The sequence below is a fragment of the Pelodiscus sinensis genome, chromosome 8, assembly GCF_052426305.1.
Source record: "Pelodiscus sinensis isolate ZL-2025 chromosome 8, ASM5242630v1, whole genome shotgun sequence".
NCBI classification, from domain to species: domain Eukaryota; kingdom Metazoa; phylum Chordata; order Testudines; family Trionychidae; genus Pelodiscus; species Pelodiscus sinensis.
Genome location: NC_143059.1, coordinates 50,421,005 through 50,443,222, shown reverse-complemented (window position 1 = coordinate 50,443,222; position 22,218 = coordinate 50,421,005). Strand labels below are relative to the sequence as shown.

General features: G+C 42.2%; 1 protein-coding gene across 11 annotated transcripts in view; it reads left to right on the top strand.

The window, feature by feature from the left end:
* PTPRE (protein tyrosine phosphatase receptor type E) overlaps window positions 1-22,218 on the top strand; it is a 263,311-nt gene that overhangs the window by 181,729 nt on the left and 59,364 nt on the right. For 8 of the 11 annotated variants that reach the window (XM_075935266.2, XM_075935265.2, XM_075935272.2 and 5 more), the window contains 6 exons: window positions 9,024-9,126; window positions 9,407-9,480; window positions 11,768-11,904; window positions 19,302-19,392; window positions 20,301-20,377; window positions 20,508-20,544. In XM_075935266.2, coding sequence (XP_075791381.1) covers window positions 9,024-9,126; window positions 9,407-9,480; window positions 11,768-11,904; window positions 19,302-19,392; window positions 20,301-20,377; window positions 20,508-20,544 — 519 coding nt within the window. Of the gene's footprint in view, window positions 1-9,023; window positions 9,127-9,149; window positions 9,325-9,406; window positions 9,481-11,767; window positions 11,905-19,301; window positions 19,393-20,300; window positions 20,378-20,507; window positions 20,545-22,218 lie in introns of those variants that run through there. The other 3 variants (XM_006121371.5, XM_089780181.1, XM_075935274.2) reach the window with 3 other exon arrangements.

Below are 22,218 nucleotides of genomic sequence, written 5' to 3'. Positions count from 1 at the left end.
GAGACTGCACCCTGCGCACACTGACTTACCTCTATTACCATGGAAGATCACAGCACTGATTGTGGGGATGTTAAGAGCTAAAAATGATCAGACTGCAACAGCATTCCACCTATGCCAGAAAGTGCAAGAGAGCACTTGTAGAACCTTATTTCCAGGTCCATGCTATTCGGGAAATCTCCTTATGGTGGAACTTGGGTAAATCGGATAAATATTGCATTTTATTATTGTCAGCAGAACTGACTTAAATGGGGCCTGTGTCTTGTGTAGTCTTGCCTTAATCTTTGTATTCATGCCCGTCAGTATGAAAAATTATTTGCATATACATTTGCATAGATGCAACTACGCTTAAGTTGCGGCCCTCAGCATGTGCTATGAGTATCATCGTGGCCCCCGGGACTTCCAAAGTTGAATAGCTCTGCTCTAATGCATCCACATCCTTTCTGTAATGGCCGGGGAGGGTTTTCCCCAGAATTAGACACACTATTCCAATGTGGCCACCAGTGCCAAATAAAGGGGAATAATCACTTCCCTAGATCTGCTGGCAATGCTCCTACTAATGCACCCCAAAATGTCATTAGCCTTCTTGGCTACAAGGGCTGATTCTAGCAGCTTTCTAGCCCTTTTCTAACTCTTGGTCCCTGAATCTATGGGCCCTTGTGCCTGCTAGGCTCTACATTCAACAATATGTATCCCTTAACACACATTTACAAAACATCCCATTTATTTTAAATGAAAATGCTGTAAAGTGTCAATGATTTCTGAGGAGAACAGAAAAATCTAGAAAAGTGACGACAAGGGGTGGAGGAGGTGTAATGAAAATCACCAGATATACTTATTGTTACACATGCTGCCTTTGGTTCCTATTTTTGTTTGGTTTTGTTTTCAATTGGTATATTGAAATTAGGAAGAGAATGAGTGCAAGGAGAACAAAAAATCCAAATAAGGCATGTGGAAAAGTGGCAAGAGTGACAAAATGAGGCAAAATCACATGTCCCAAACTTTAGGGAAAACCTGCATCATGGCTCTAATATCTTTTTGAAGTGGAACTCTGTCAGTATTTCAGCACATTCCTGGAAAGAACCATGGGGTTTATGATTTTCAAGCTGCCATTCCAAACAGAAAGTTACATGGTTATGAGACCAGTTTATTGTAGCACTATAGAATAATAGAATATTAGGGTTGCAAAAGACCTCAGGAGGTCATTGAGTCCCCCGCCTTGCTAAAAGTAGGACCACTCCCAACTAAATCGTCCCAGCCAGGGCTTTGTCAAACCAGGACATAAAAGCCTCTAGGGCTGGAGATTCCACCACCCATTCCAGTGCTTCACCATCGTCCTATTGAAATAGTTTTTCCTAATATCCAACTTAGACCTCTCCCACAGCAAATAGAGACCATTGTTCCTCGTTCTGTCATCTGTCAGCACTGAGAACAGCTTCTCTCCATCCTCTTTGGAACCCCACCCCCTTTCAAGTCGTTAAAGGCTGCTATCAAATCCCCCCTAATTCTTCTCTTCTGTAGACTAAATAAATCCAAATCCCTCAGCTTCTCCACATAAGTCATGTGCTCTAGCCCTCAATCATTTTTGTTGCTCTCTGCTGGACTCTCTGTAATGCAGGGCTACTCGACCCGTGAGCTGCATGTTGCCTGTGGACCCTTTGCATGCGGCCTCTGGCACCTTGAGCCGCTTCTTGGGCTGTCCTTCTGCTTCATTGCTGGGGCTCCAGTGGCAGCCCCAAGCTGCTGGCCGGTGGGAGGTGGCAAGAGGCAGTGGCAGAGCACATCTGCTGTGTCTGCCACAGCGGCAGCGCCTCCCCGCGAGTGGAGCCATGCAGCATGGCACTGAGACAGGCTGTGTCGGCACAGTTGGTGGGAGCTGCCAGCTAGGGTTGCCAGGCATCCGGTATTGCAGTCTCTGTCCAGTAAAAAAAAAACAGCAGAAAATACAGACATGTAAAATGTCTTTTATTTTCCGTTGTTCTTGGATGGAAGGCCGGACATTCCCCTTCTGCTGCAGGGGTGCAGGGAGCAGCGAGCATGGGGTTTAAAGGCGCGGTGCCTCTTTTGTGCCATGTGGTTTTTTTTTTTTGCTCAACAACTTTGCTCCTGTGGTTTTTTTGCTCAACCAATTTTTCCCCCACCACGTTCAGTATTTTTTTTTAAGTATCTGGCAATCCTCCTGCCGGATGGTGGGAGGACGTGGCAAAAGGTGGTGGCAGAGGACACTTACCATGTCCCTGAGCCAGGCCACATCAGCGTGTGCACAGGAGCTGCCGGGGGCAGCAAGAGGCACATGGCAAGGCAGTGAGAGAGCGAGGCAGCAGCAGAACCAGGCAGCAAGGCTGGGGTGAGAATGGTCTGTGTTGGAGTGTGGGTAGGGTTTCTGTACATCCGGTTTTTCACAGACATGTCCTTGTTTTCATATGTTAAATCACCAGTCAGCTAGGTTTTTTAAAAGGGAAAAATGTCTGGTATTTTTTTGCTCTGCAAATGGGATTGGGGAGGGGGTCGGTGGTATGTACCTTAACTTGAACGTTCGGAGCTGCATGCCTGGACCATTCATGGCCGCTCTGTGCGTGGGCCCCAGCTCCTGGAGGGAAGAGCGTATGGCTCCAATGAGAACTTGGGCATCACTCTCTGCCCCGCTAGATTTATGTCCCTGGCATAAAAGGCATTGAGTTAGAGCAGGGAAGCTGGGGGTGCCTGGCTCTGGGGGAGAGGAGGGGCATTGGGTTAGAGCAGGGAATTGGGTGTTTAAACTTCTGGCTTCTTTCCTTTCCTGTAGAGTTCTGTTAGTTAGATTTGGGGGTTCCAGTCTCTGTTTTGTGAGGATTGTGGGAGCTGGTGCTTTGTGGGACAAGCAGGGGAAAGGAAGGGATTCTGGGAAGCAGGATTCCTGAGTTCCTTTTTCTAGCCATGCCACTTCTCCGCTCAGTACCTTTAACTTCATGTTGATTGTACTTATATTTCGGTAAATATTGTATTGGCAGTTTTGTTTGATTTGTTAAAATTGTGAAACCAAAACAAAAAAAAGTAGTCAATATAATGGTCTTCTGTTGATATGTGTTTTAGTAGTTAAATTGCTGAACTGTCATTTCTCATTAAAAGTGCTGTCGTATGGGTGGAAATTGGGTAAATATTGCATTTTATTATTGTCAGCAGAACTGACTTAAATGGGGCCTGTGTGTTTTGTAGTCTCGCCTTAATCTCTGTACTCATGCCTGTCAGTATGAAAGAAGTTATTTGCATATATGCAACTGCGCTTAAGTTGCGGCCCTCAGCATGTGCTTTGGGTATCATCGTGGCCCCCGGGACTTCCAAAGTTGAATAGCTCTGCTCTAATGCATCCACATCCTTTCTGTAATGGCTGGGGAGGGTTTTCTCCAGAATTAGATACATTATTCCAATGTGGCCACCAGTGCCAAATAAAGGGGAATAATCACTTCCCTAGATCTGCTGGCAATGCACCCCAAAATGTCATTAGCCTTGTTGGCTACAAGGGCACACTGTTGAATGATATCCAGATTCTCATCCACTGTAGTCCCCAGGTCCTTTTCTGCAGAACTTCCTCTTAGCCAGTCTGTCCCCAGCATGTAGCAGTGCTTGGGATTCTTCCTTCATAAATACAGGACTCTGCACTTGTCCTTGTTGAACCACATCAAATTTCTTTTGGCCCATTCCTCCAATTTGTCTAGGTCATTCTGGACCCTAGCTCTACTCTCCAGTGAATCTACCTTACTCCTCTAACTTGTTATGTCTGTATTGCAATGGTTGAACATTCTCCATGGAAGTGATTAGATTGAAGATCTATAGTAAAAGTAATCTGCTTCCTCAGCATGTACCTGTCTATGTCTCAATCTGCTGCAGCAGTACTGATTGAAGACGCAGTTATGGAGCCACAATCATTCAGTCTGCCCTTGAAGTGTTTTAATTTCTCTTACTATGTAGATTGCTGGCTGGTTAAAGGCCACTGCCAGGCCTCTGGGGCAAAGTAACCTTGGCCCTCAATTTATGAATGGGTTGCTAATTTACTAACAACAAACTTTGGGGAAAATACAAAATAATAAATGTGAGCAACATTAAAAAAAAAAAAGTGATGCCTGCATGCAGCTCTCACGCATAGTGTAAGGTTGCCAGTGTGACATGGTTGCTGTTTTGTTAAATTCACAGAACTGTAATGAAGGACATGACATCTGTGTTTCCAAGCTAACTTCCTTGATTTCAGGTGGAGGGGGGAGAAACAAGGCCATGATGGGCAGTTAAAATGATGCATAAGCCATTCTTGTCTTGTTTGTCCCTTGAAATCAGGATATGGAAGTAGGATTACATGTACCAGGCACTATCCTGTTGCAGAAAACCTCTCAGAAGTACTATTTTTTATATTATATATTATATTGCTACAACTTAAGTCAGTTCAGAAGCTTGAGGTGGAATAGAACGCAACCTACTTATTATGCAGTGCTTTCTAGTGACAGCACATGTCACCTGAGCTCTGTGCTCTGCTTTGGATACCTACTGATTTCCAGCTTGAATTTGAGTCTTTTTTTTTTAACTTATAAAGCCCTAGATAGGTGGTTTCTCAAGCAGCCATGTCCCACACTCTTTCCTCATGTCACACTGTTTCAGCAGAGGTGTTTGAGCTGGTTACCCCTGTATTTAAAAGTGGGGTGACCAGGGCTGGCCTTACCATGAGGTGAACTGAGGCGGCTGCCTCAGGTGCCAGACTGTGGGGGGGGGGGGGGAGGCGCCACTAGGACCCAGAGTGTAGAAAATTGTGTCTGATGCTGGTGCATATGTATCCTCTCTGCAGTAACATGAGAGGAGTAGAACAGGAAGAAGGCAGAATTGAGACCTTTCAAAGTTTTGGCCCAAGTGAGGAGGCATGGGGGCGTCATTTGAACTTTCCACTTGAGGTGCCAAAATGTTGTGGGCCGGCCCTGGGAGTGACTCTAAAGCATTCTCCATGAGGGTTTTCATTAGCCCAAGAGGCATGCTGCTGGGCACATCCATTGGTTGAGTTGTTCCAAAGGAAAGCTTATGGTTGTGGGATGGAAGGGAGTTTTGCGTGGGGCAGGAGAATTAGGGAAGTTGAGGGGGTTTTTAGTTGGCAAGAGGTGATAAACTGCTATTTAGGATTTTTTGTTCTTGTGATGTGTGTCAGTACACGGTGATGCTTGGGGTAGATCATCTTTTTTGTGTTCATATAAATAAAATGTCCTATGATGGAGCATCCTGCTGACCAACTGAATTTCCCAGTGTCTGAAGAGGGGAAGCATATGATGACCTCCCTAACTAGAGTTAGTTAGTGAATTTGTTTTCTTTGTTCTCTGATAAGCCTGAGTTACTGTGCAAAAAACACTATTGATGCTATAAATAAGTGCTGACTAATACATCCTCCATCTGGGTCTTGCTGCAACAGCGAGATGGTAAAACCTAATCAAAATAAATGTTATATCTTTTTTCGTTGCCTGTCGTTTTTTGTTCTTTCATCTTACATGTCGTTTTTATTATTTATTTCCCATATCACATTAGTCTACCAGTCTCTCAGTAATATTATGTTAATTGAGTCATTCCTTCGTAGAATAGCCTTCTACCCCCAAACTGTATATACCTAAAGCTCATTTTCTGTCCTAATTCCTTATCTACCCACTGTTATATTCTCCCTGTACATCCATATTGTATTCTCTTTTCTTCTTATCCCAATCTTTTATTTTGTTCTTCCATTTTAAATAATTCTTATCCAGACATACTCAGCTTGGGCTGTGAGTCAGTGTTGTGAACCGCTTAGAGCAGGAAACTGGGAGTAAGGCTAATAGGGCTCATGCTCTTCTCTCTGCATGTATGCAAGGGGTATCCTTTTCCTGGAGAAGGAGAATTCTACCTTTGGAACATGCTTTCCATTCCCTCCCCCACCACCACCAATGGGGTTCCAGGAGGTGTTGGCTGTGTGGCATTAGGAGAGTTGGTTAGGGTTCTCCTTGCTTTCTACACCATAAGGTGTAAAGCAGCACAGCTAAAGCATGAAACTGGTTGAGGTTTTTGGTTTTGTTTAAACCACATGGTTGTCAGGAGATACTGTAAGTCAGATTGTGTACTACAATTAAAAGGTTACTACTAGCATAAGGACACAGAGGAAATGAAAATTTAACATTCAAATGAATTTCATTTTACAATGTTCAGTATTAGCAAGTGCAGCATAAGCCTTAAAACTGTGGTTGTAATGGATTCCAAGTAGAGTTACCAGGTAGTCATTAAAAAAAAAAATACCCGACACGCTTCATGGCGGGAGGAGGGAAAGAGACTGGCCGGGAGGAGAGCAGTGCTGGCTGGGAGGAAGGGGGGAGGGGAAACAGAGCTAACGGGGGGGGGGGGGCAACGGGGCTGGCTGGGGGCGATAGGGGGGCCGACGGGAAGGAGGGCTGGTCGGTTGGGGGGGGGTTGGGCGGAACGGGGCTGGCTGCGGGATATTGGGAGGAGGGAGCGGCCGGCGGGGGCGGAGCTGGCTGGGGGAGCCCAGGAGGAGGAGGGGGGAGAACTGGCTGCCAGATGCAGGGCTGGCGGGGGGTGCAGCGGGGCTGGCCGGGGAAGATCCGAAGCAGGAACCGGCCAGCAGGAGGCAGAGCTGGCGGTAGGGAGACTGTCCGGGGAAGACTGGGAGGAGAAGTCAGGGAGACCCAGCCAGCCAGCTAGCCATCTAGGAGAGGGGAGGGGAGTGAATCAGCCGACGGGGAGCAGGACTGACCCGGGCTGTGCAGATCTCAGGGCACTCCCATCCCGCACGAGTCAGTCTGGCTGCGGCTCCACCACACGCTTGACCAGCGCGCAGGAGCATGGACCGGGCTGCCCCTCCTCCTCCTCACACGCAACCAGGGCTCCCAACGCCGATCGCGCCCCGCTTCCCAGTCCCTCCTCCCGCCCCTGCCAGGCTTCTGTCCGGCGTCCAGCCGGAAAACCAGGAAATACCAGACATTGCACATGTCCGGTATTTTCTGGATTTTTTTTACCGGGCAGAGGGCCCAAAAACTGGACTGTCCGGTAGAAAACCGGACACCTGACAATCCTAATTCCAAGTACAGTAGAACTTCAGACATATGAACATTTCAGAAATGGAGGTTGTTCATAACTCTGAAGTGTTAGTATCTCTGAACAAAATGCTATGGTGGTTCTTTCAAAAGTTTACAAAAGCACATTGACTTAATGCAGCTTTGAAGTTTTACTCCGCAGAAGAAGAATGCTTCTTTCCCATTATTTTTCTAGTAGTTTACGTTTAACACAATATTTAGGTTTTTTTCCCCTCCGCTGTTGCCTGATAGTGTGCCTCCCAATTCCAAATGAGATGTGTGGTTGACTGTTCAGTTCATAACTCTGGTATTAGTAACTAAGATTTTACTGTAGCTCACATGTAGAGTCTTCATTCATGATTCTGTTATGTAAGGATTAGCATAAGCACCACCATTCTTACACACTTACGTGGCTTATGAATACGCAAATCTATATAAAAATTGAGTACCCCATATATGCTGCTACATCTGCTGAATAAAGTACATATTTTTGACCAGCTCCTCCCCTAGTATAAATCAGTATATCTTCACTGACTTCACTAAACTTCTCACTCTTCCCCCTAAATCCACTGCTCTGTACACCGCAACTAGCCACCCAAAAAACCAGCCAAACAAGGAATTCTATGTCAGTCTAATTCTTGGAACCTTTGAATATAATTCTGTAATGGTGAATTTATACTGGTGTGGGTGAGAGAATCTGCTGTCTTTTTCACTAGGTCTTCACTCTTTTGCTAATTAACTTTGCAATACTCTCAATTGCTCTCACAAATATAAATGACATAAAGAGCTATATGCAATATTGTTGCAGCCTTGTCAGTCCTTATTGGAGAGAGAAGGTAGTATCTTTTATTGGACCAACATCTGTTGATGAGATGAGCTTTTGAGTTACACAAAGCTCTTCCTCAGATCTGAGAAAGGTACCCAAGTTGTGTTACAACTGAGCACAGGGCCAAACAGAGAGTTTAGCATAAGTAGATATTACAGATCTGTTAATCAGCTACCGTTCTTTTAATCTCCTTTTAGGAAAATGCTAAGTATAATATAATGAACAACAGATGCAAAACCTACAGATATCTCTTCACTGCTCCAGTGATCTATGACCCCCCCCCCATGCATCATTCAAGATCCTACACATGCCTATCACTACATATGGTGTAACTCATTCAGTGCATTAAATACCCCAGTAACAGCTATGTGAGTGAAACTAGACCGAGTTCTTGAATGAACTTACATAGGAAAATGATAAAAGATAGGAATGCCACTTTTCCCTAAGTGATCACTGACCTATCAGTCCTCATCCTCAAAGGAAACCTGCACAATGCATTCTGAAGATGATCTTGGAAGCTTAAATTCATAATTTTTCTCGATGCTTAAAATTATGATCTTAATTAAGATACTGTATTAATTGCTTAATACAACAATCGGTAATCCTCTAACCTTTTTTTTGAGCTATGAATACAAGAGTGTTTAAAAGGCCACTTCCACCTGAATGGTCCTTTAGAATATGTGCAAAGTATATTAAACTACCTGTTTGATCTTGTGTTTGGCTGTTACACTCAGAATACCTGCACCAGAATTGAGGAAGAGCTTTTGTGTAGTTTGAATGCTTGTCTCTCTTACAAACAGAAGCTGTTCCAATAAAAAATACTACCTCACTCACCTTGTTATACTCAAGAGCTGACAGGTGTTAGCACTAATTTTTGAAAATATGTCCCCTTAATTAAGGGCTTCAGCATTGAATTTATTCACTAAAAAGTAGCAATTGATACTATTAGCAAATTGATACAATCAATGGACCACACAAAGCCACCAAATCTGTGTTCCCTGCAAACTTTGTCCTTAGAGGCAAGCCTTTTGGAAACTAGTCACTGCATTTAAATCAGGTTTTGTAAGTGTATACTTTCAATTTTATCTTTACTCTACTGAGAATTTCATCACAACACTCTTGGTGTTTTTTATTTATAGAGCCTCCAGAAGAGAACAATTCACACCAACAACTACTTACTTCAATGTTGATCCTGCTTCTTGTGTTCATCATTTTCATTCTTCTAGCTGGCTATTTTTTCAGGTAGGGAGCTGTTAAGTGCTGCACTCATTGGTCATGTTTTGATATGATCTAATAAGGAAATGAAAGCATTTCTACATATATGCGGTAACTGAAGTTTCAGATCACAGTTTAGAGAAGCAAAGCATGTCGTATGCAACGGTAAATAATACAACACAATACTCTGAAGATGAACAGAAAGAGTTTCTCCAGAATTACGTGGTTTGTACATGTTCATCTGGAAGAGTATCTGTTACCTTTCAAACACAATTATGCAAATTAATTTTGGTTTTGGTTTTTTAAGGTTCAGAAAACATAGGAAAGCTGTTGTGAACTCTAGTGACAAAAAGATGCCAAATGGAATCTTAGAAGAGCAAGGTAATGAAATTTGGCTTTGTTTTTTAGCAAGAATTTTACTCTGTGTGTGTTTGTCTCTGTGTGTGTGTGACTGTCTGTCTGTGTGTTGTGTATACTCACATTAATTCTGGAAATTAAGAATTTAATTATTTAAACTTTGAGGATTAGTTGTATCACTGTCTTTGTTTCTTTGTTGTATCACTAGTGCTGTCTTTGTTTATTTAAAAGAAAACGAAGGAACCTTTGCTAATTTTTAAAAATAATTCCCCCTTTCTTCTCCTTTCTGTTTCATCATTTGCAACTTAACATTATAACTTTCCCGGATTTTGTTTCTCCATTGCAATGCTGTGTAACTGGTTTGTTAGTGAAAGATTCCTTATGACCTTTAAGTTATCAGGAATAGTCTAGATGGTACTGGGTCCTGCCATAAGGGCAGGGGACTGGACTTGATGACCTCTCGAGGTTCCTTCCAGTTCTAGTGTTCTATGAGTCTATGATCTGCACCTGTTTCACTTTAAGATAAAAGGGATTAAAATGTTTGTTTTAAAACAAGACTTGTGTTTAAATAACTGCTTTTGCAACTCGATAGACAAATTAAAACATAAAAGGGTGGGATGAAATGGAAGTTACTGTAAGAGAATAGCATTAAAAAAAGATGCAGTCCAAAAAGAGAAAATATTCGCCAATGGATTTTCTAATGTTTTTATTAAGAAACAGTGTATCAAATTAGACTAGATTTCGACCATCAAGCACAATAAAGATTCAAAGATGGCAAAGTAGATTGGGAATTATAGGTCATCCATATATTACTCATGACACAATAATGGGGGGGGGAGAGAAAAGAGTAAAGGAAAAAAGTAATCACAAGGGAAAATTACCTCCCTTTTCTGTGGCTTTCATGTTGCTTCTTGCAAACTGAAAACATTGGTTTATTTGTAGTTCTAAATATAAACCAAATGAGCATAACTTCCTGTTCAGTGTTACATTTTCTAATATCAGTTAGAACATATTGGAATTTTCAGTGTATTGAGATACACTAGCCAGCAAGCAGATTCTACTATTACTCTGTGGAATGGCTAATACAGCAACTGATATGCAGCATGGTTGTTGAAAGTAGTGTTGTGTCTGTCTGTTTGTAGAGAAGTGTTTTTGTTTTCTTTTAAACAAATCTGTTAATCTCAAGGAAACTTCCTGTATTATGATTTCACAACTCTTCCAACATCACTGTTGTTTTAAAATGCAGTATGTTTGCACACTGGATCTAATTTTCTAATTGGTCTACTGGTGCACAGTGGCCATAAAGCTAGCAGATGTAGCTGGTGGAAGGGAATTCCAGAATAGCAGGTGCTACGTAAAACCATCCCACAGGGGATGGAATTGCTGTAAAAGAACAGTCACTTTAACTGTTGCCATCTGTACTCAGAGCAGCCAGCAACTTGGGACTGGTGTAGCCAACTGGAGACTGACCTCCTTTTGTTTTCTGTGTGGTGCAGAAAGACTAGACTAGACCATGTGTTTGCATGTTTGCAGGTATGTATTGGTGCTTACAATGAAATGCTGGTGGAAAAGTATACTTTCCGAATATAGGTCCAGTTTGGCTGCATGGTGCAAATATTTATTTATTTATTTATTTGCTGTTTTGGAGCAGAAGCTAAATTCAGGTACAGATGCTTCCTATATTTTTTGGTTACAGATAACTTGTTTGAAGCAATCCAAAATTATCTCGTGAATTTGTTTACTGAGAGCAAAACACTTATTTAAATGTAGTTTTTGTAAATATTGCAGTGTTTCTGGCGTCTGGCAAAATGTGGCTTATTTTTGAGAAATAAAACCATTTGTAAAATAGATTTACAAATTATTTTCCTTAAATTATGTATCTTAAAAAAATTCCCTTCAACCTCATGCTTCTCAGAGAGGAGCTCTTGGTGAGTTTGAGGAACTGATAGGCCATGCTCCCTCCCCAAATGATGTTTCGTCACATTTGTATTGTTACAAATTAAAGTTATAAACTCTAATTATTAACATTAGTACACCAGCTTTTGGCATTGTTTTAATCCTGTGTGTGTTCAGAGAAATCACCTGGCTAGTTATTTTTATGAAAATCAACTATGTTACTAGATTGATTGCCGTACTTTTGTAGCCATTTCAGTTTTAGGATGTTGGCCCAGTAACAGATATTATCTTGCCCACCTGTTCCTTTTTCCAAGGTGTTTCACAAAACTAATTGGGTCGCCATTTGAATAATGGAATAGCTAGTTGTCCCTCTTTCAGGATATATTTTTAATATTTATTTTCTTTGGTTTGACAGAACAGCAAAGAGTGATGCTACTTAGCAGGTCTCCTTCTGGCCCCAAAAAGTACTTTCCTATTCCAGTGGGGCATCTGGAGGAAGAAATACGGATAAGATCAGCAGATGATGGGAAACAGTTTCGGGAAGAATATAATGTATGTTTGTTTCATTTTTGTGTTGTTTTTTGTCACAGGGAAGGGGCATATAAAATCAAGAATTGACATATGTGACGTTGAGATTTTTTTCTAATTAAATGTGTGTCTAGTGCAGGAGTAGGCAATAATTTTTTGCTGGTGGCCACTTTGGAAATTTTTGAAGTGGTCCCGTGCCGCACAGGAAGGGGCGGGGCCAAGATATTTCCAGGTTCCCCACCCCCAGAAAGTGATTGGTCTGGGGGTGAGGGAGTGCCTTTGCCCCCACCCCAAGTTTCCCCAAGGTGCCCATGCCCCTGGTGTGCTCCCCTTCCCCTAAGCCAATTAGGGTCTGAGGTCAGGGGAGCACGCGAAGCCTCCTCCGCTCTCCCCACCCTCCACCCCTGCAAGCAGCGCACGGTGCTGTGCTCCTGACAGAGTGGGAGAAGGCTTTGCGCAGTCCCCCACCCCCAGGCCAATTAGGGCCTTTGGGCAGGCGAGCTCATGAAGCCTTCTCTGCTCTGCCCCCACCCTGCAAGCAGTGCGTAGTGCTTGAAAGCACCGCGTGCTCCTGGCAGGGTGGGAGGAAGCTTTGCGGTGGAACGCTATGAAGCACTGCACACTGCTCGCAGGGTGGGGGCAGAGTGGAGTGGGAGAGCAGCAGGGTCTCCGTGAGCTGGATCCACCTGCTTGGCAGGCCGGATCCAGCCCGCAGAAGCCCTTTTGCCCACCCCTGGTCTAGTGGCACTTATAGCATGAGGAATTCTGGGCAAGCACAGAGTAAGTTTCTCCACACAGAATAAGTTTCTGCACACAGATTGCTGATGTTCTTCATTTCTGATGTTTAGCACCCAGTTATTTCAGTTCTGATCCTGAGAGAGACTGATGTGTGTTGAAGTGTGCAGTTGTTTAGCCATGGAGACAAACGTCTAGTGGGACCTGTGGTGGAGACCTTAAGCTGATTCTTATTTGTTCTCTCTCCTGAGTTTGAACACAGAAGTGTCTTGCGTACAACTATGATCCATTGAGCTATCTCTCTCATTCTCTCCCTTCCTCGGTGCTGGAGTACAGGCCTCTGTTTTACAGAAGAGTTATAAATTTTAATTAGAGTTGTGATAATTACACATTGTATTTGGTAAAACTGAACTGTTTTATTTTATCAAAGTCTGGGATCTTAAACTGTGCAGCCTTGGTGCAGAAAAAGAACAGAGGAGAGGAAAGGCAGTCAGAAAGCTCTGCGGCATTCAAGCCTCTGAGGATGACGGTCTCCCCTCTGTAAGAGGGGATAAGAGACCTAAGGTCTTTTTAATCAGTAGCTCAGTGATCTTTGAGAAACGTTGCTCTTTGGAGTTCTGCTCAGTTCTGTGGTATTTGTAAGGAGGGTGAGTGCCTCTTGGCAGTTCTCCAGTACACCCATTTTTTCAGCAGCATTATTAGCAGAGGAGTGGTGGTTCCAATTGCTATCTGAGCAATACGGTTTTCCTGAAGTATTTCACTTGGTCAGAAAAAGTCAGCATGTTTGCTCTCCATTGCCCTAGATTTGCAGTTGCTTGGTGGCTGTATAGACAGGTTTTGCCCAGTACTTCTGAAGGTGGGAGGAAGTATGCCATATTGGGTCCACTCCCGAGCTTCTGTGATATTAGGGGCCATGTCACACCCACTTGTTATTCATTTCTATTTCCCTCAGCATATCCCTGAGCTTGTTAGGTTGCCTGGAATATGGCTCTCCTGCAGGCCCTCATAACTGACAGGTGTCAGTAAAGGAAGAAAAAATGGTGATAAGATGGAAAGTGATATGCTCAAAAGCAGTAGAACTGTAAAAAAGGTCTAACATTTCAATACCAGTCGCAAAAGGAATGTATTAAGAAACTGGAACCTCTTGGCACAACAAAAAAAATTTTGATGGGGTGCTATTTTTTCCATATTTTTTTTTGCAAATTTTCCCTTAAAATAACCCCAAACAATCCTTGAAATCATGAAAAATAGACCTGTCAAGAGATTTAAAAAATAATCACGATTATTTGTGCAATAATCACACTGTTAATAATATAATACAATTCTGAGAATACAAAGTGAACAGTGTTTACTTATAATTATTTTCATTACAAATATGTGCGCGGTAAAAACAAAAGAGATGTTTAAGTGTACCTAAGACAAGTACTGTAGTGCAATGCCTTTACTGTGAAAGTGTAACTTACAAATGCAGATTTTTTTTTATACATAACTTCACTCAAAACCAAAATGAAGTAAAACTTCGGAGCCTACAAGCCACTCAGTCCTATTTCTTGTTTAGCCAAGAACTTAAGACAAACCAGTTAGGTTACACTTTGCAGGAGATCATGCTACCCCCTTCTTGTTTATGATATCCCCTGAAAGTTAGAACAAGCATTTGCATAGCACTCTAGTTGCCAGTGTCGCAAGATATTTGAGCCATATGTGCTAAAGATTCAAACGTCCTTTCATGCTTCAACCATCATTCCAGAGGACATGCATTCATGCTGATGGTGGATTCTGCTCAATAACAATCCAAAGCAGAGTGGATGGATGAATGTTCGTTTTCATCATCTTGAGTTAGATGCCACAATCAGAAGGCTGACCATTTTTTTTTCTGGTGCATTGGGTTCTGCAGTTTCCTCATGGGAGCATTACTCTTTTAAGACTTTGGAAAGCATGCTCCAACTCAGTTTTACTTAGATTTTGGACAGCACTTAAGATTCTGAAACCTTAGGTTGAGTGCTGTAGCTATTTTTAGAAATCTTTGTGTTTTGTCAAATGAATATGTGCTGGTCATCAACTGAGACAGATATAACATGAAGTATATGGCAGAATTGGTAAACCAAAACAGAGAACATACAATTCTCCCCAAGAAGTTCATTCACAAATTTTAATGAATTCCACCAGCACGGAAGCATGTCCTCTGGATTGGTGGCTGAAGCATGAAGGGGCATATGAATGTTTAGCATATCTGGCATGTAAATATCTTTAAATGCCAGCTGCACAAATGCTATGCGAATGCTTGTTCTTATTTCCTGGTGACATTGTAAACAAGAAGGGAACAACATTATCTCCTGCAAATTGTAACCAAACTGGTTTGTGTGAGTGATTGGGTGAACAAGAAGTAGGACTGAGTATACCTTGTAGACTGTAAGTTTTACCTCAGGGGTGGACAAAAGGGCCTCCGCAGGCCAGACCCAGCCTACCAAGCGAGTGGATCTGGCCCACAGAGGCCCTACTGCTCCTCTGCCCCTAGGCCAATTAGGGCCTGAGAGCAGGGGAACATGCGAAGCCTCCTCCCACCCTGCCAGGAGTACGTGGCACTTTGAAGCGCCATGCGCTGCTCGCAGGGGAAGAGGGGGCAGTAGAGGAGGCTTCGTGTGCTCCCCCACCCTTGTCTCTAATTGGCCAAGGGGCAGGGGAGCGAGGGAATTCTCCCCTCATGCCAGGGGCATGGGCACCTTGGGTGAATGTAGGGTGGGGGCAAAGCACTCCCTTACTCCCAGGCCAATCATTGTCTGGGGGTGGGGAACCCAGCAATATCTTGTCCACACCCCTTCCACTTGATATCCCACCCCTTCTGCTCAATACTCCACCCCTTCCTTTGTGTCCTGGGGCAACTTCAAAAGTTTCCAAATTTCCAAAAAAATTATTGCCCACCCCTACTTTACGTTGTTTTCTTTCTGAGTGCAGTTATATAACCAAAACAGATCTACTTTTGTAGGTTACACTTTCATGTTAAAGAGATTGCCCTACAGCATTTGTATGAAGTGAATTGAAAAATACTATTATTTTTACAGTACAAATATTTATAATAAAATAATAGAATGAGCCCTGTTTTTTGTATTCTTCGGGGTAATTGAAATAAAAATATTTGAAAATGTAGAAAAACACCCAAGCCTTTTAATACATTTCAATTAGTATTCTATTGTTTAACAGTGTGAACAAAAACCTTCTGTTAGCGAGAGAGTTGCTCACCCATCTTCCTGGTGGAGCACTGGGAAGTCCCATAATATTTTGCTAGTGATCTATCCAGGACTGGAGTTGATATTAGCTCCCGGCAGGCACTCTTGCTATTTTCAATCTCGGTAATCTTTGTTTAAAAAATAAAACTGTATGTTTAATTAAAGTTAAAGACCATTATCAATTCTTGAGGCCTCAGGAACTGCAGTGTTTAACAGATGGCTGAGGGTACCGATTAAGGGAGCCAAACCTCCAAAAATGTTTCAGGTACTTTGGCAAAGCTACATAGTGCCTTTAATAGGCCTTTTAAAAATTTTCAGTGTACACCTAGATAAATAATTTGAAACTAGGACCATGAAAAGGGGTAACAGAACTCTGTCTTGTAGGTGTTTTCTTTTTTCTGTTTGTTTGTGGAAAAAACTCTCAGCATTCATCCGCTATCTTTCTTTACAGCAAATAATTAAATACCGATATGCTAACTAGTTGTTTGGGGGTGGGGTTCCATAAATTCACCATAAATGTGCCTTATTTATATTTATCATTATTTATTTATATAGCAGAAAAAGTACTTGGTGCTTTGCAGATATGTATGAGAACCAGATTATTGCCTCAGAATTTACCCTGATCCTGCTAACACTTATGCACATGATTAACTTGAAGCATGTCAGTGGGATTCCCCGTGCAAATACATTCCAGTCAGACAGAAAGACATGGAACATGAGGGAAGGAGAGTGGCATAAGAACAATGACTGAGCATATGTATTCTTCATCCCATTTTATTTTTCCAGCGTGCTTAGTAGAATTTTCCATATGCATAAGTGTTGGCAGGATTAGACCCGCAAAGAATAGTTTGAGATTTTGAACGTGCTTATCTGGCACACAGTTACTGCTGGTTTTTCAGTGCCTTCCCATACTGTATAATAATTTGTTTTAGAAAGTTTAAAACATTTTACTGGGGTTTGATTGATGGTGCAATTCAGACTCAGAAGACTGAAATTTTTAACAATGTAGATACATGGTGAGACTATGGTTTCTAGTGGTGTACACGGATCTTACCACTTCCCCTCAAAGAGCATGAGAGAGTGAGTGAGTGGAGGAGGGGAGGGAATTTAGCTATCTTCATGGAAGAACCTCCTGACCCAGAAGTTGTCTTCCCCAATTCAGATTCTGAGGACTTAGAATGTGGGGAGTAGGCAGGACAGGTCATGCAAGTCAGATGAGGCAGGTACACATTGTCCCCTTATGGAGATAGGAAAAAATGCATCCTCCTGCACAGTACAAAACTCCCCTTTAAGCAATGTAGCAGGCCAGCAGCTGTCACAGGAAATCTGTTACTTTGATTCCAGTGGACATGTTACCATGCAGGCAGGAGCTGTTGTGAGCATTGAGCAGACACACAGCACTAGGCACCCACTCGCAGCCATCATAGGCATTCTCTTAAGTGCTATGTTAATTTAAGCTATAACCTGGGCTTTGCTCCTATTTTGAGTCCTGTCCAGGCGCACAAACTGTTAACTCATTTATGGAGGTGCTTTTAATTTGATTTGTCTTGAGGTATATAGGCTAGAGTTTGAGTGAGCATTACTCAGCAGCAGCAAACACTTGTGTGGACACAGACTAGTGCTATTCAGTATTTAGTTTTTTAGTGCCTTCCAGTATTCCCCATTTGCCCCAAAAAGGCAGACGGGCTGTCTCACAATTCACTGGGAAAGAATTTGTAGAGTAGTTTAACTTAATGAAGCTTAGGATATGTGCTCCAGAAGTCTTAGTCCACACAAGACCCAGTTCAGCATCCGTGTGGACACACAGCAACTTGAATGTGATTTCTCGGAATGGCTGCTCCCACATGAGCTAGACGAGCTAGAGTAACTTGAGAGGAGTTGTGCAAGTGTAAATAATTGAAGTTAATTCTGTGGTGAAGAGCTATACCCTATGCTATACCCATTTGTTCTGAAGGAAGTAGTATACTGAAACCAAAAACAAAAATATGCTAGTCTTCCATGATAAAAATTAACAAAAAGCACTTTATATTCATTGTTCAGTCATGACAATGCTGCTTCAGATGTCTTTTTAAAGGGGAATTCCATATAATTCATTGCCAGAATCAGGAAGGGATTGCTGCAATGAGTGTTTCTTGAAATAGATACTGTGTCATCTTTCTCTTAAGTGATTCATAAATACAGCTGTGTTCAGTTTGATCAAGTTCCTGGGGGAAAAAAACAGTTGAAAGAAGGGTGGGAAAAGACAGAAACAATTACTGTGCTTCTGACATGTAGAACTACTGTGGCTGAGTGAGAGAGAATAAAAATTACTTGAGGATTGTGACCTAGGTAAAGAACTTGAGCCTGATTCTCATTTACATTGAGTCAGTTTTTACACAGTTCTGGTAGCATAAAGGGTCTCTGTAGCTAGCAATGGCCCTGAATCAGCTTCTCTCAGCTGGCCCTTTTAATCACTCCCACCTGACTTGTCCAGAGTAGCAGCAAAGTTCTTTCAAATAAACAAGAATTTGGAATTAAAATTCCACATCCAAATACCCCTTTCTCAATCCCCTCCTCCCCTGAGTCCCACAGGTGTTTAGACTGGGTTTTCAATGTGCCCTCTTTTCCCCCCACCCCCTTCCAAGTTTAGGAGGCAATTTGCTCTTCTCTGGGAGTTATTGCTGTCGTCTTCCTTTTCTCCCTATCCTTTTTTTCTCTTTCCTTTTCTTTCTATCCTATTTTTTCACATAATCTTTTCCTGTTAATTTCCTATTAATTAATCTCATTTTGATTGCCCTGACAAAAGCATTTTATTTTCAGGTGCTTAATATGTGACTAAGAGTTTATTCACAATCCCAGGTTTAACTGATTAAAGCAGGTTGGTTAAACCTTGGTTATCATTTCAGTCATCTGAATAGCCTAGCAACGCCCAAGGTCACTCTTAGACTCAGGGCATAAAAGTGATACAAAGTCACTTTTGGATCCCCATTGCTCCAGCTCTGGCCTGAGCTAAATGGAGTGGATATGTGATACAGTTTTCTTAACATTTATTAAACTTTCTTTGTCAATCAAATATATTCATGTATTAAAATCAAATTTGATCCATACCAGCCAATTTCAAAGGTAGAGTTCCATGTTGTTGTACACCCACATCTTTGTGACTGGATCACAGCATTACAAGTCATCGTATCATATGCTCTTTGCGATGGCAACTTGAGTCTCAACAATTTATTTGCTCTCTTAGTAACAGTCACAATGTTCTTCATAATTACAATTTAAAAAGTAGTGTTGCATTTCTGAGTTATGAGCTATTCTAGAATGACGGAGAAAATAGCTTTTTTCAAGAATTACAGTGCACTGAGAAATTAATTCTCTTAGACGTAGGCCATTATATGTTTTCACATATTTCCTTACATATTATGCAACTAACAGGTAACATGGGATATTCTTGCATTTGCTTGACTTTACCTGTTTTTGCTGTAGTCATTACCAGCTCGATGCTTGCAAGGAACATTTGAAATGGCAAATAAAGAAGAAAACAGAGAGAAAAATAGATATCCCAACATCCTTCCTTGTAAGTTTTTACAGTTTATTTTCTAAATATCAATCAAATGTCTGGATGCCTCCTATATCAACCACGTCTGTAATGTTGTCTGCATTCACTGAATATACCTGAGTAAAGCTCATTAATTGATAAAAATGCTATTTATATGACTAATTACATGTCAGTAAAGTAAGTTCAGTTGTAGTTGGCATCTCTTTGGATAACAGTTGCCTTTCATTAAATTTGTCTTTAATTCTGTATGTTTTTATATGAATTCTTAGAATTTTTCAAAAGTGTAATATGACTTTCTTGAAACTCAGTTCCGTTTTGTACAATAAATAAGAGCTTTGAGCTTTGGACCAGGCTTGAGGTATCTAGCAAAAACTCTATCCATTACAAATGTGTTCCACACTATGCAAAAAGTATTGCATTCTCAATAACCCAGTATGATTATGGAGGTGCAGCAAGATTTTTATCATGAGGGCTTATTGACCTGATACCTAAAGGCTTTGCACAGTGTACAATTACAAAGAGACCTCTTCACAATTGTTAAACAAATTATTTCATGTCTATTCACCTTAAAGTGCCTTTGAAACAGGTGAGCTTTGAAACATTTCTTCAAGGTCACTCTTTGCAGGCTCAGGTGTGGAAAATAATGTGTAAGGGACCAAAATCTTCCATAAGTTTTACATCAACAACGTCAGCATGATTTGGCCAATACGTCAGAACTGTTATATACACCTTTGTATTAGTCAACCTTTTATGATATTTAATGATGGCAGAATAATAATGCAAATACTATGGTTCATAAAAATGAGACTTAATCACTGGCATGTTATAGTGCTTAGTATTTTGAGGAAAAAATCTGATTGATGTAAATACTATAACTCTGTCTACCATACAGACCCTAATAACACAGTTACTTTCTTTCTTCCCAGATGATCATTCCAGAGTAATTTTGTCCCAAATAGAAGGAATTCAGTCTTCAGACTATATTAATGCTTCATACATAGATGTAAGCTAATATTTTTTTTACTTTTGTTCAGATTGTTCATTTTAATTGTAAACTAAATGTCAAATAGACAATTGTCAAAGCATATCTTGGCTTTTCATTTTTTAACTAACCATACTTTTTATTTCTCTAGGGTTACACAGAAAATAATAAATTTATAGCTGCTCAAGGTAATGTATTTTCCTGTTTCCATTTTTGTACTTCCGTACACCAGAATACAATCCTCCTCCTTCCCCACTACCTCCCTCTAAAAACCTCACGGCACACACCAATGTTAATGTATTTTCAGGTCAAAAATTTCGTCCTGAGCATAAATAAGTTGGTCTGCAGAATCATGGACATGGAAGTCAGTTGCAAGTTAGAAACCCTAAACTGAGCCTATTGCCTGACCGTCAGCACATAGTGTACCTAGAGGGAAGGGGTATTAGCTGCTGCTCTTAGAAAGGTGGGACAGGCCTGCTCCCCAAGCAGCAGTGTTTATATCCCATACCTGTAAACCAATCTGCCTTGGAGCATGGAGTGGGTTGAAATGCCAAACTACTGCTGTAAATATTCGTCCATTCACCCCACCCAGTCAATATGGAAGATAGATAGACCCAACCCAGTTTCTGCCTCTAATGTGGCAGGTAAAAGTGAGAACAGTATTTTGAAGGGGGAGAGGTAAATACGTTGGAGGGCAGAGATAGGGTCCAGAGTGACCTAGACAGATTAGAGGACTGGACCAAACGAAATCTGAAGAGGCTCAACAAGGACAAGTGCAGAGTCCTAATCTTGGGACGGAAGAATCCCAAGCATTGTTACAGGCTGGGGACCGACTAAGTAGAAGTGTGGCAGAAAAGGACCTGGGGATTACAGTGGATGAGAAGCTGGATATGAGTCAACAGTGTGTCCTCATAGCCAAGAAGGCGAATGGAATATTAGATTGCATTAGGAGGACCATTGTCAGCAGATCTAGAGAAGTGATTATTCCCCTTTATTCTGATGAAGCCACATCTGGAGTATTGCGTCCAGTTCTGGGCCTCCCACTACAGAAAGGATGTGGACGCATTGTAGAGGGTCCAGCGGAGGACAACCAAAATGATTAGGGGGCTGGAACACATGTTCTACAAGGAGAGGCTGAGAGATTTGGGCTTATTTAGTCTGCAGAAGAGAAGAGTGGGGGGGGGGGGGGTTGATAGCAGTCTTCAGCTTCCTGAAGGGAGGTTCCAAAGAGGATGGAGAAGGGCTGTTCTCAGTAGTGACGGATGGCAGAACAAGGAGCAATGGACTCAAGTTACAGTGGGGGAGGTCTAGGTTGGATATTAGGAAAAACTATTTCACTAGGAGGGTGGTGAAGTACTGGAATGGGTTACTTAGGGAGGTGGTGGAATCTCTATCCCTAGAGGTTTTGAAGTCTTGGCTTGACAATGCCCTGGCTGGGATGATTTAGTTGGGATTTGTCCTGCTTTGGGCAGGGGGCTGGACTTGATGACCTCCTGAGGTCTCTTCCAGCCCTAGGATTTTCTATGAATGGTCACATTTCCAATCATCCCAGTTAGAGCCATTATATAGGTTGGACCTCCCTGATCTGACACCCTTGGGACCTGACCCATCCTGAATGAGAGGATTTGCTAGACCAGTGGAGGTCCTGGCAAGGGCTCCCGGCTGGCCCTGCTGCTGCTTGGTTGTCTGTGGTACCCTGGGTTGGAGTTCTCTGACTGCTTCCAGGGCTTAAGCTGCACGGCTGCCACCGGGGCTGGAGCTCCCTGATTGCCGCCAGGAATGGAGCTCCGCGACCAGGTCTAGATCTCCACAGCCAAGGCCAGACTCCGCTCTGGTGCAGCTGCTAGAGCCAGAACTTCCTG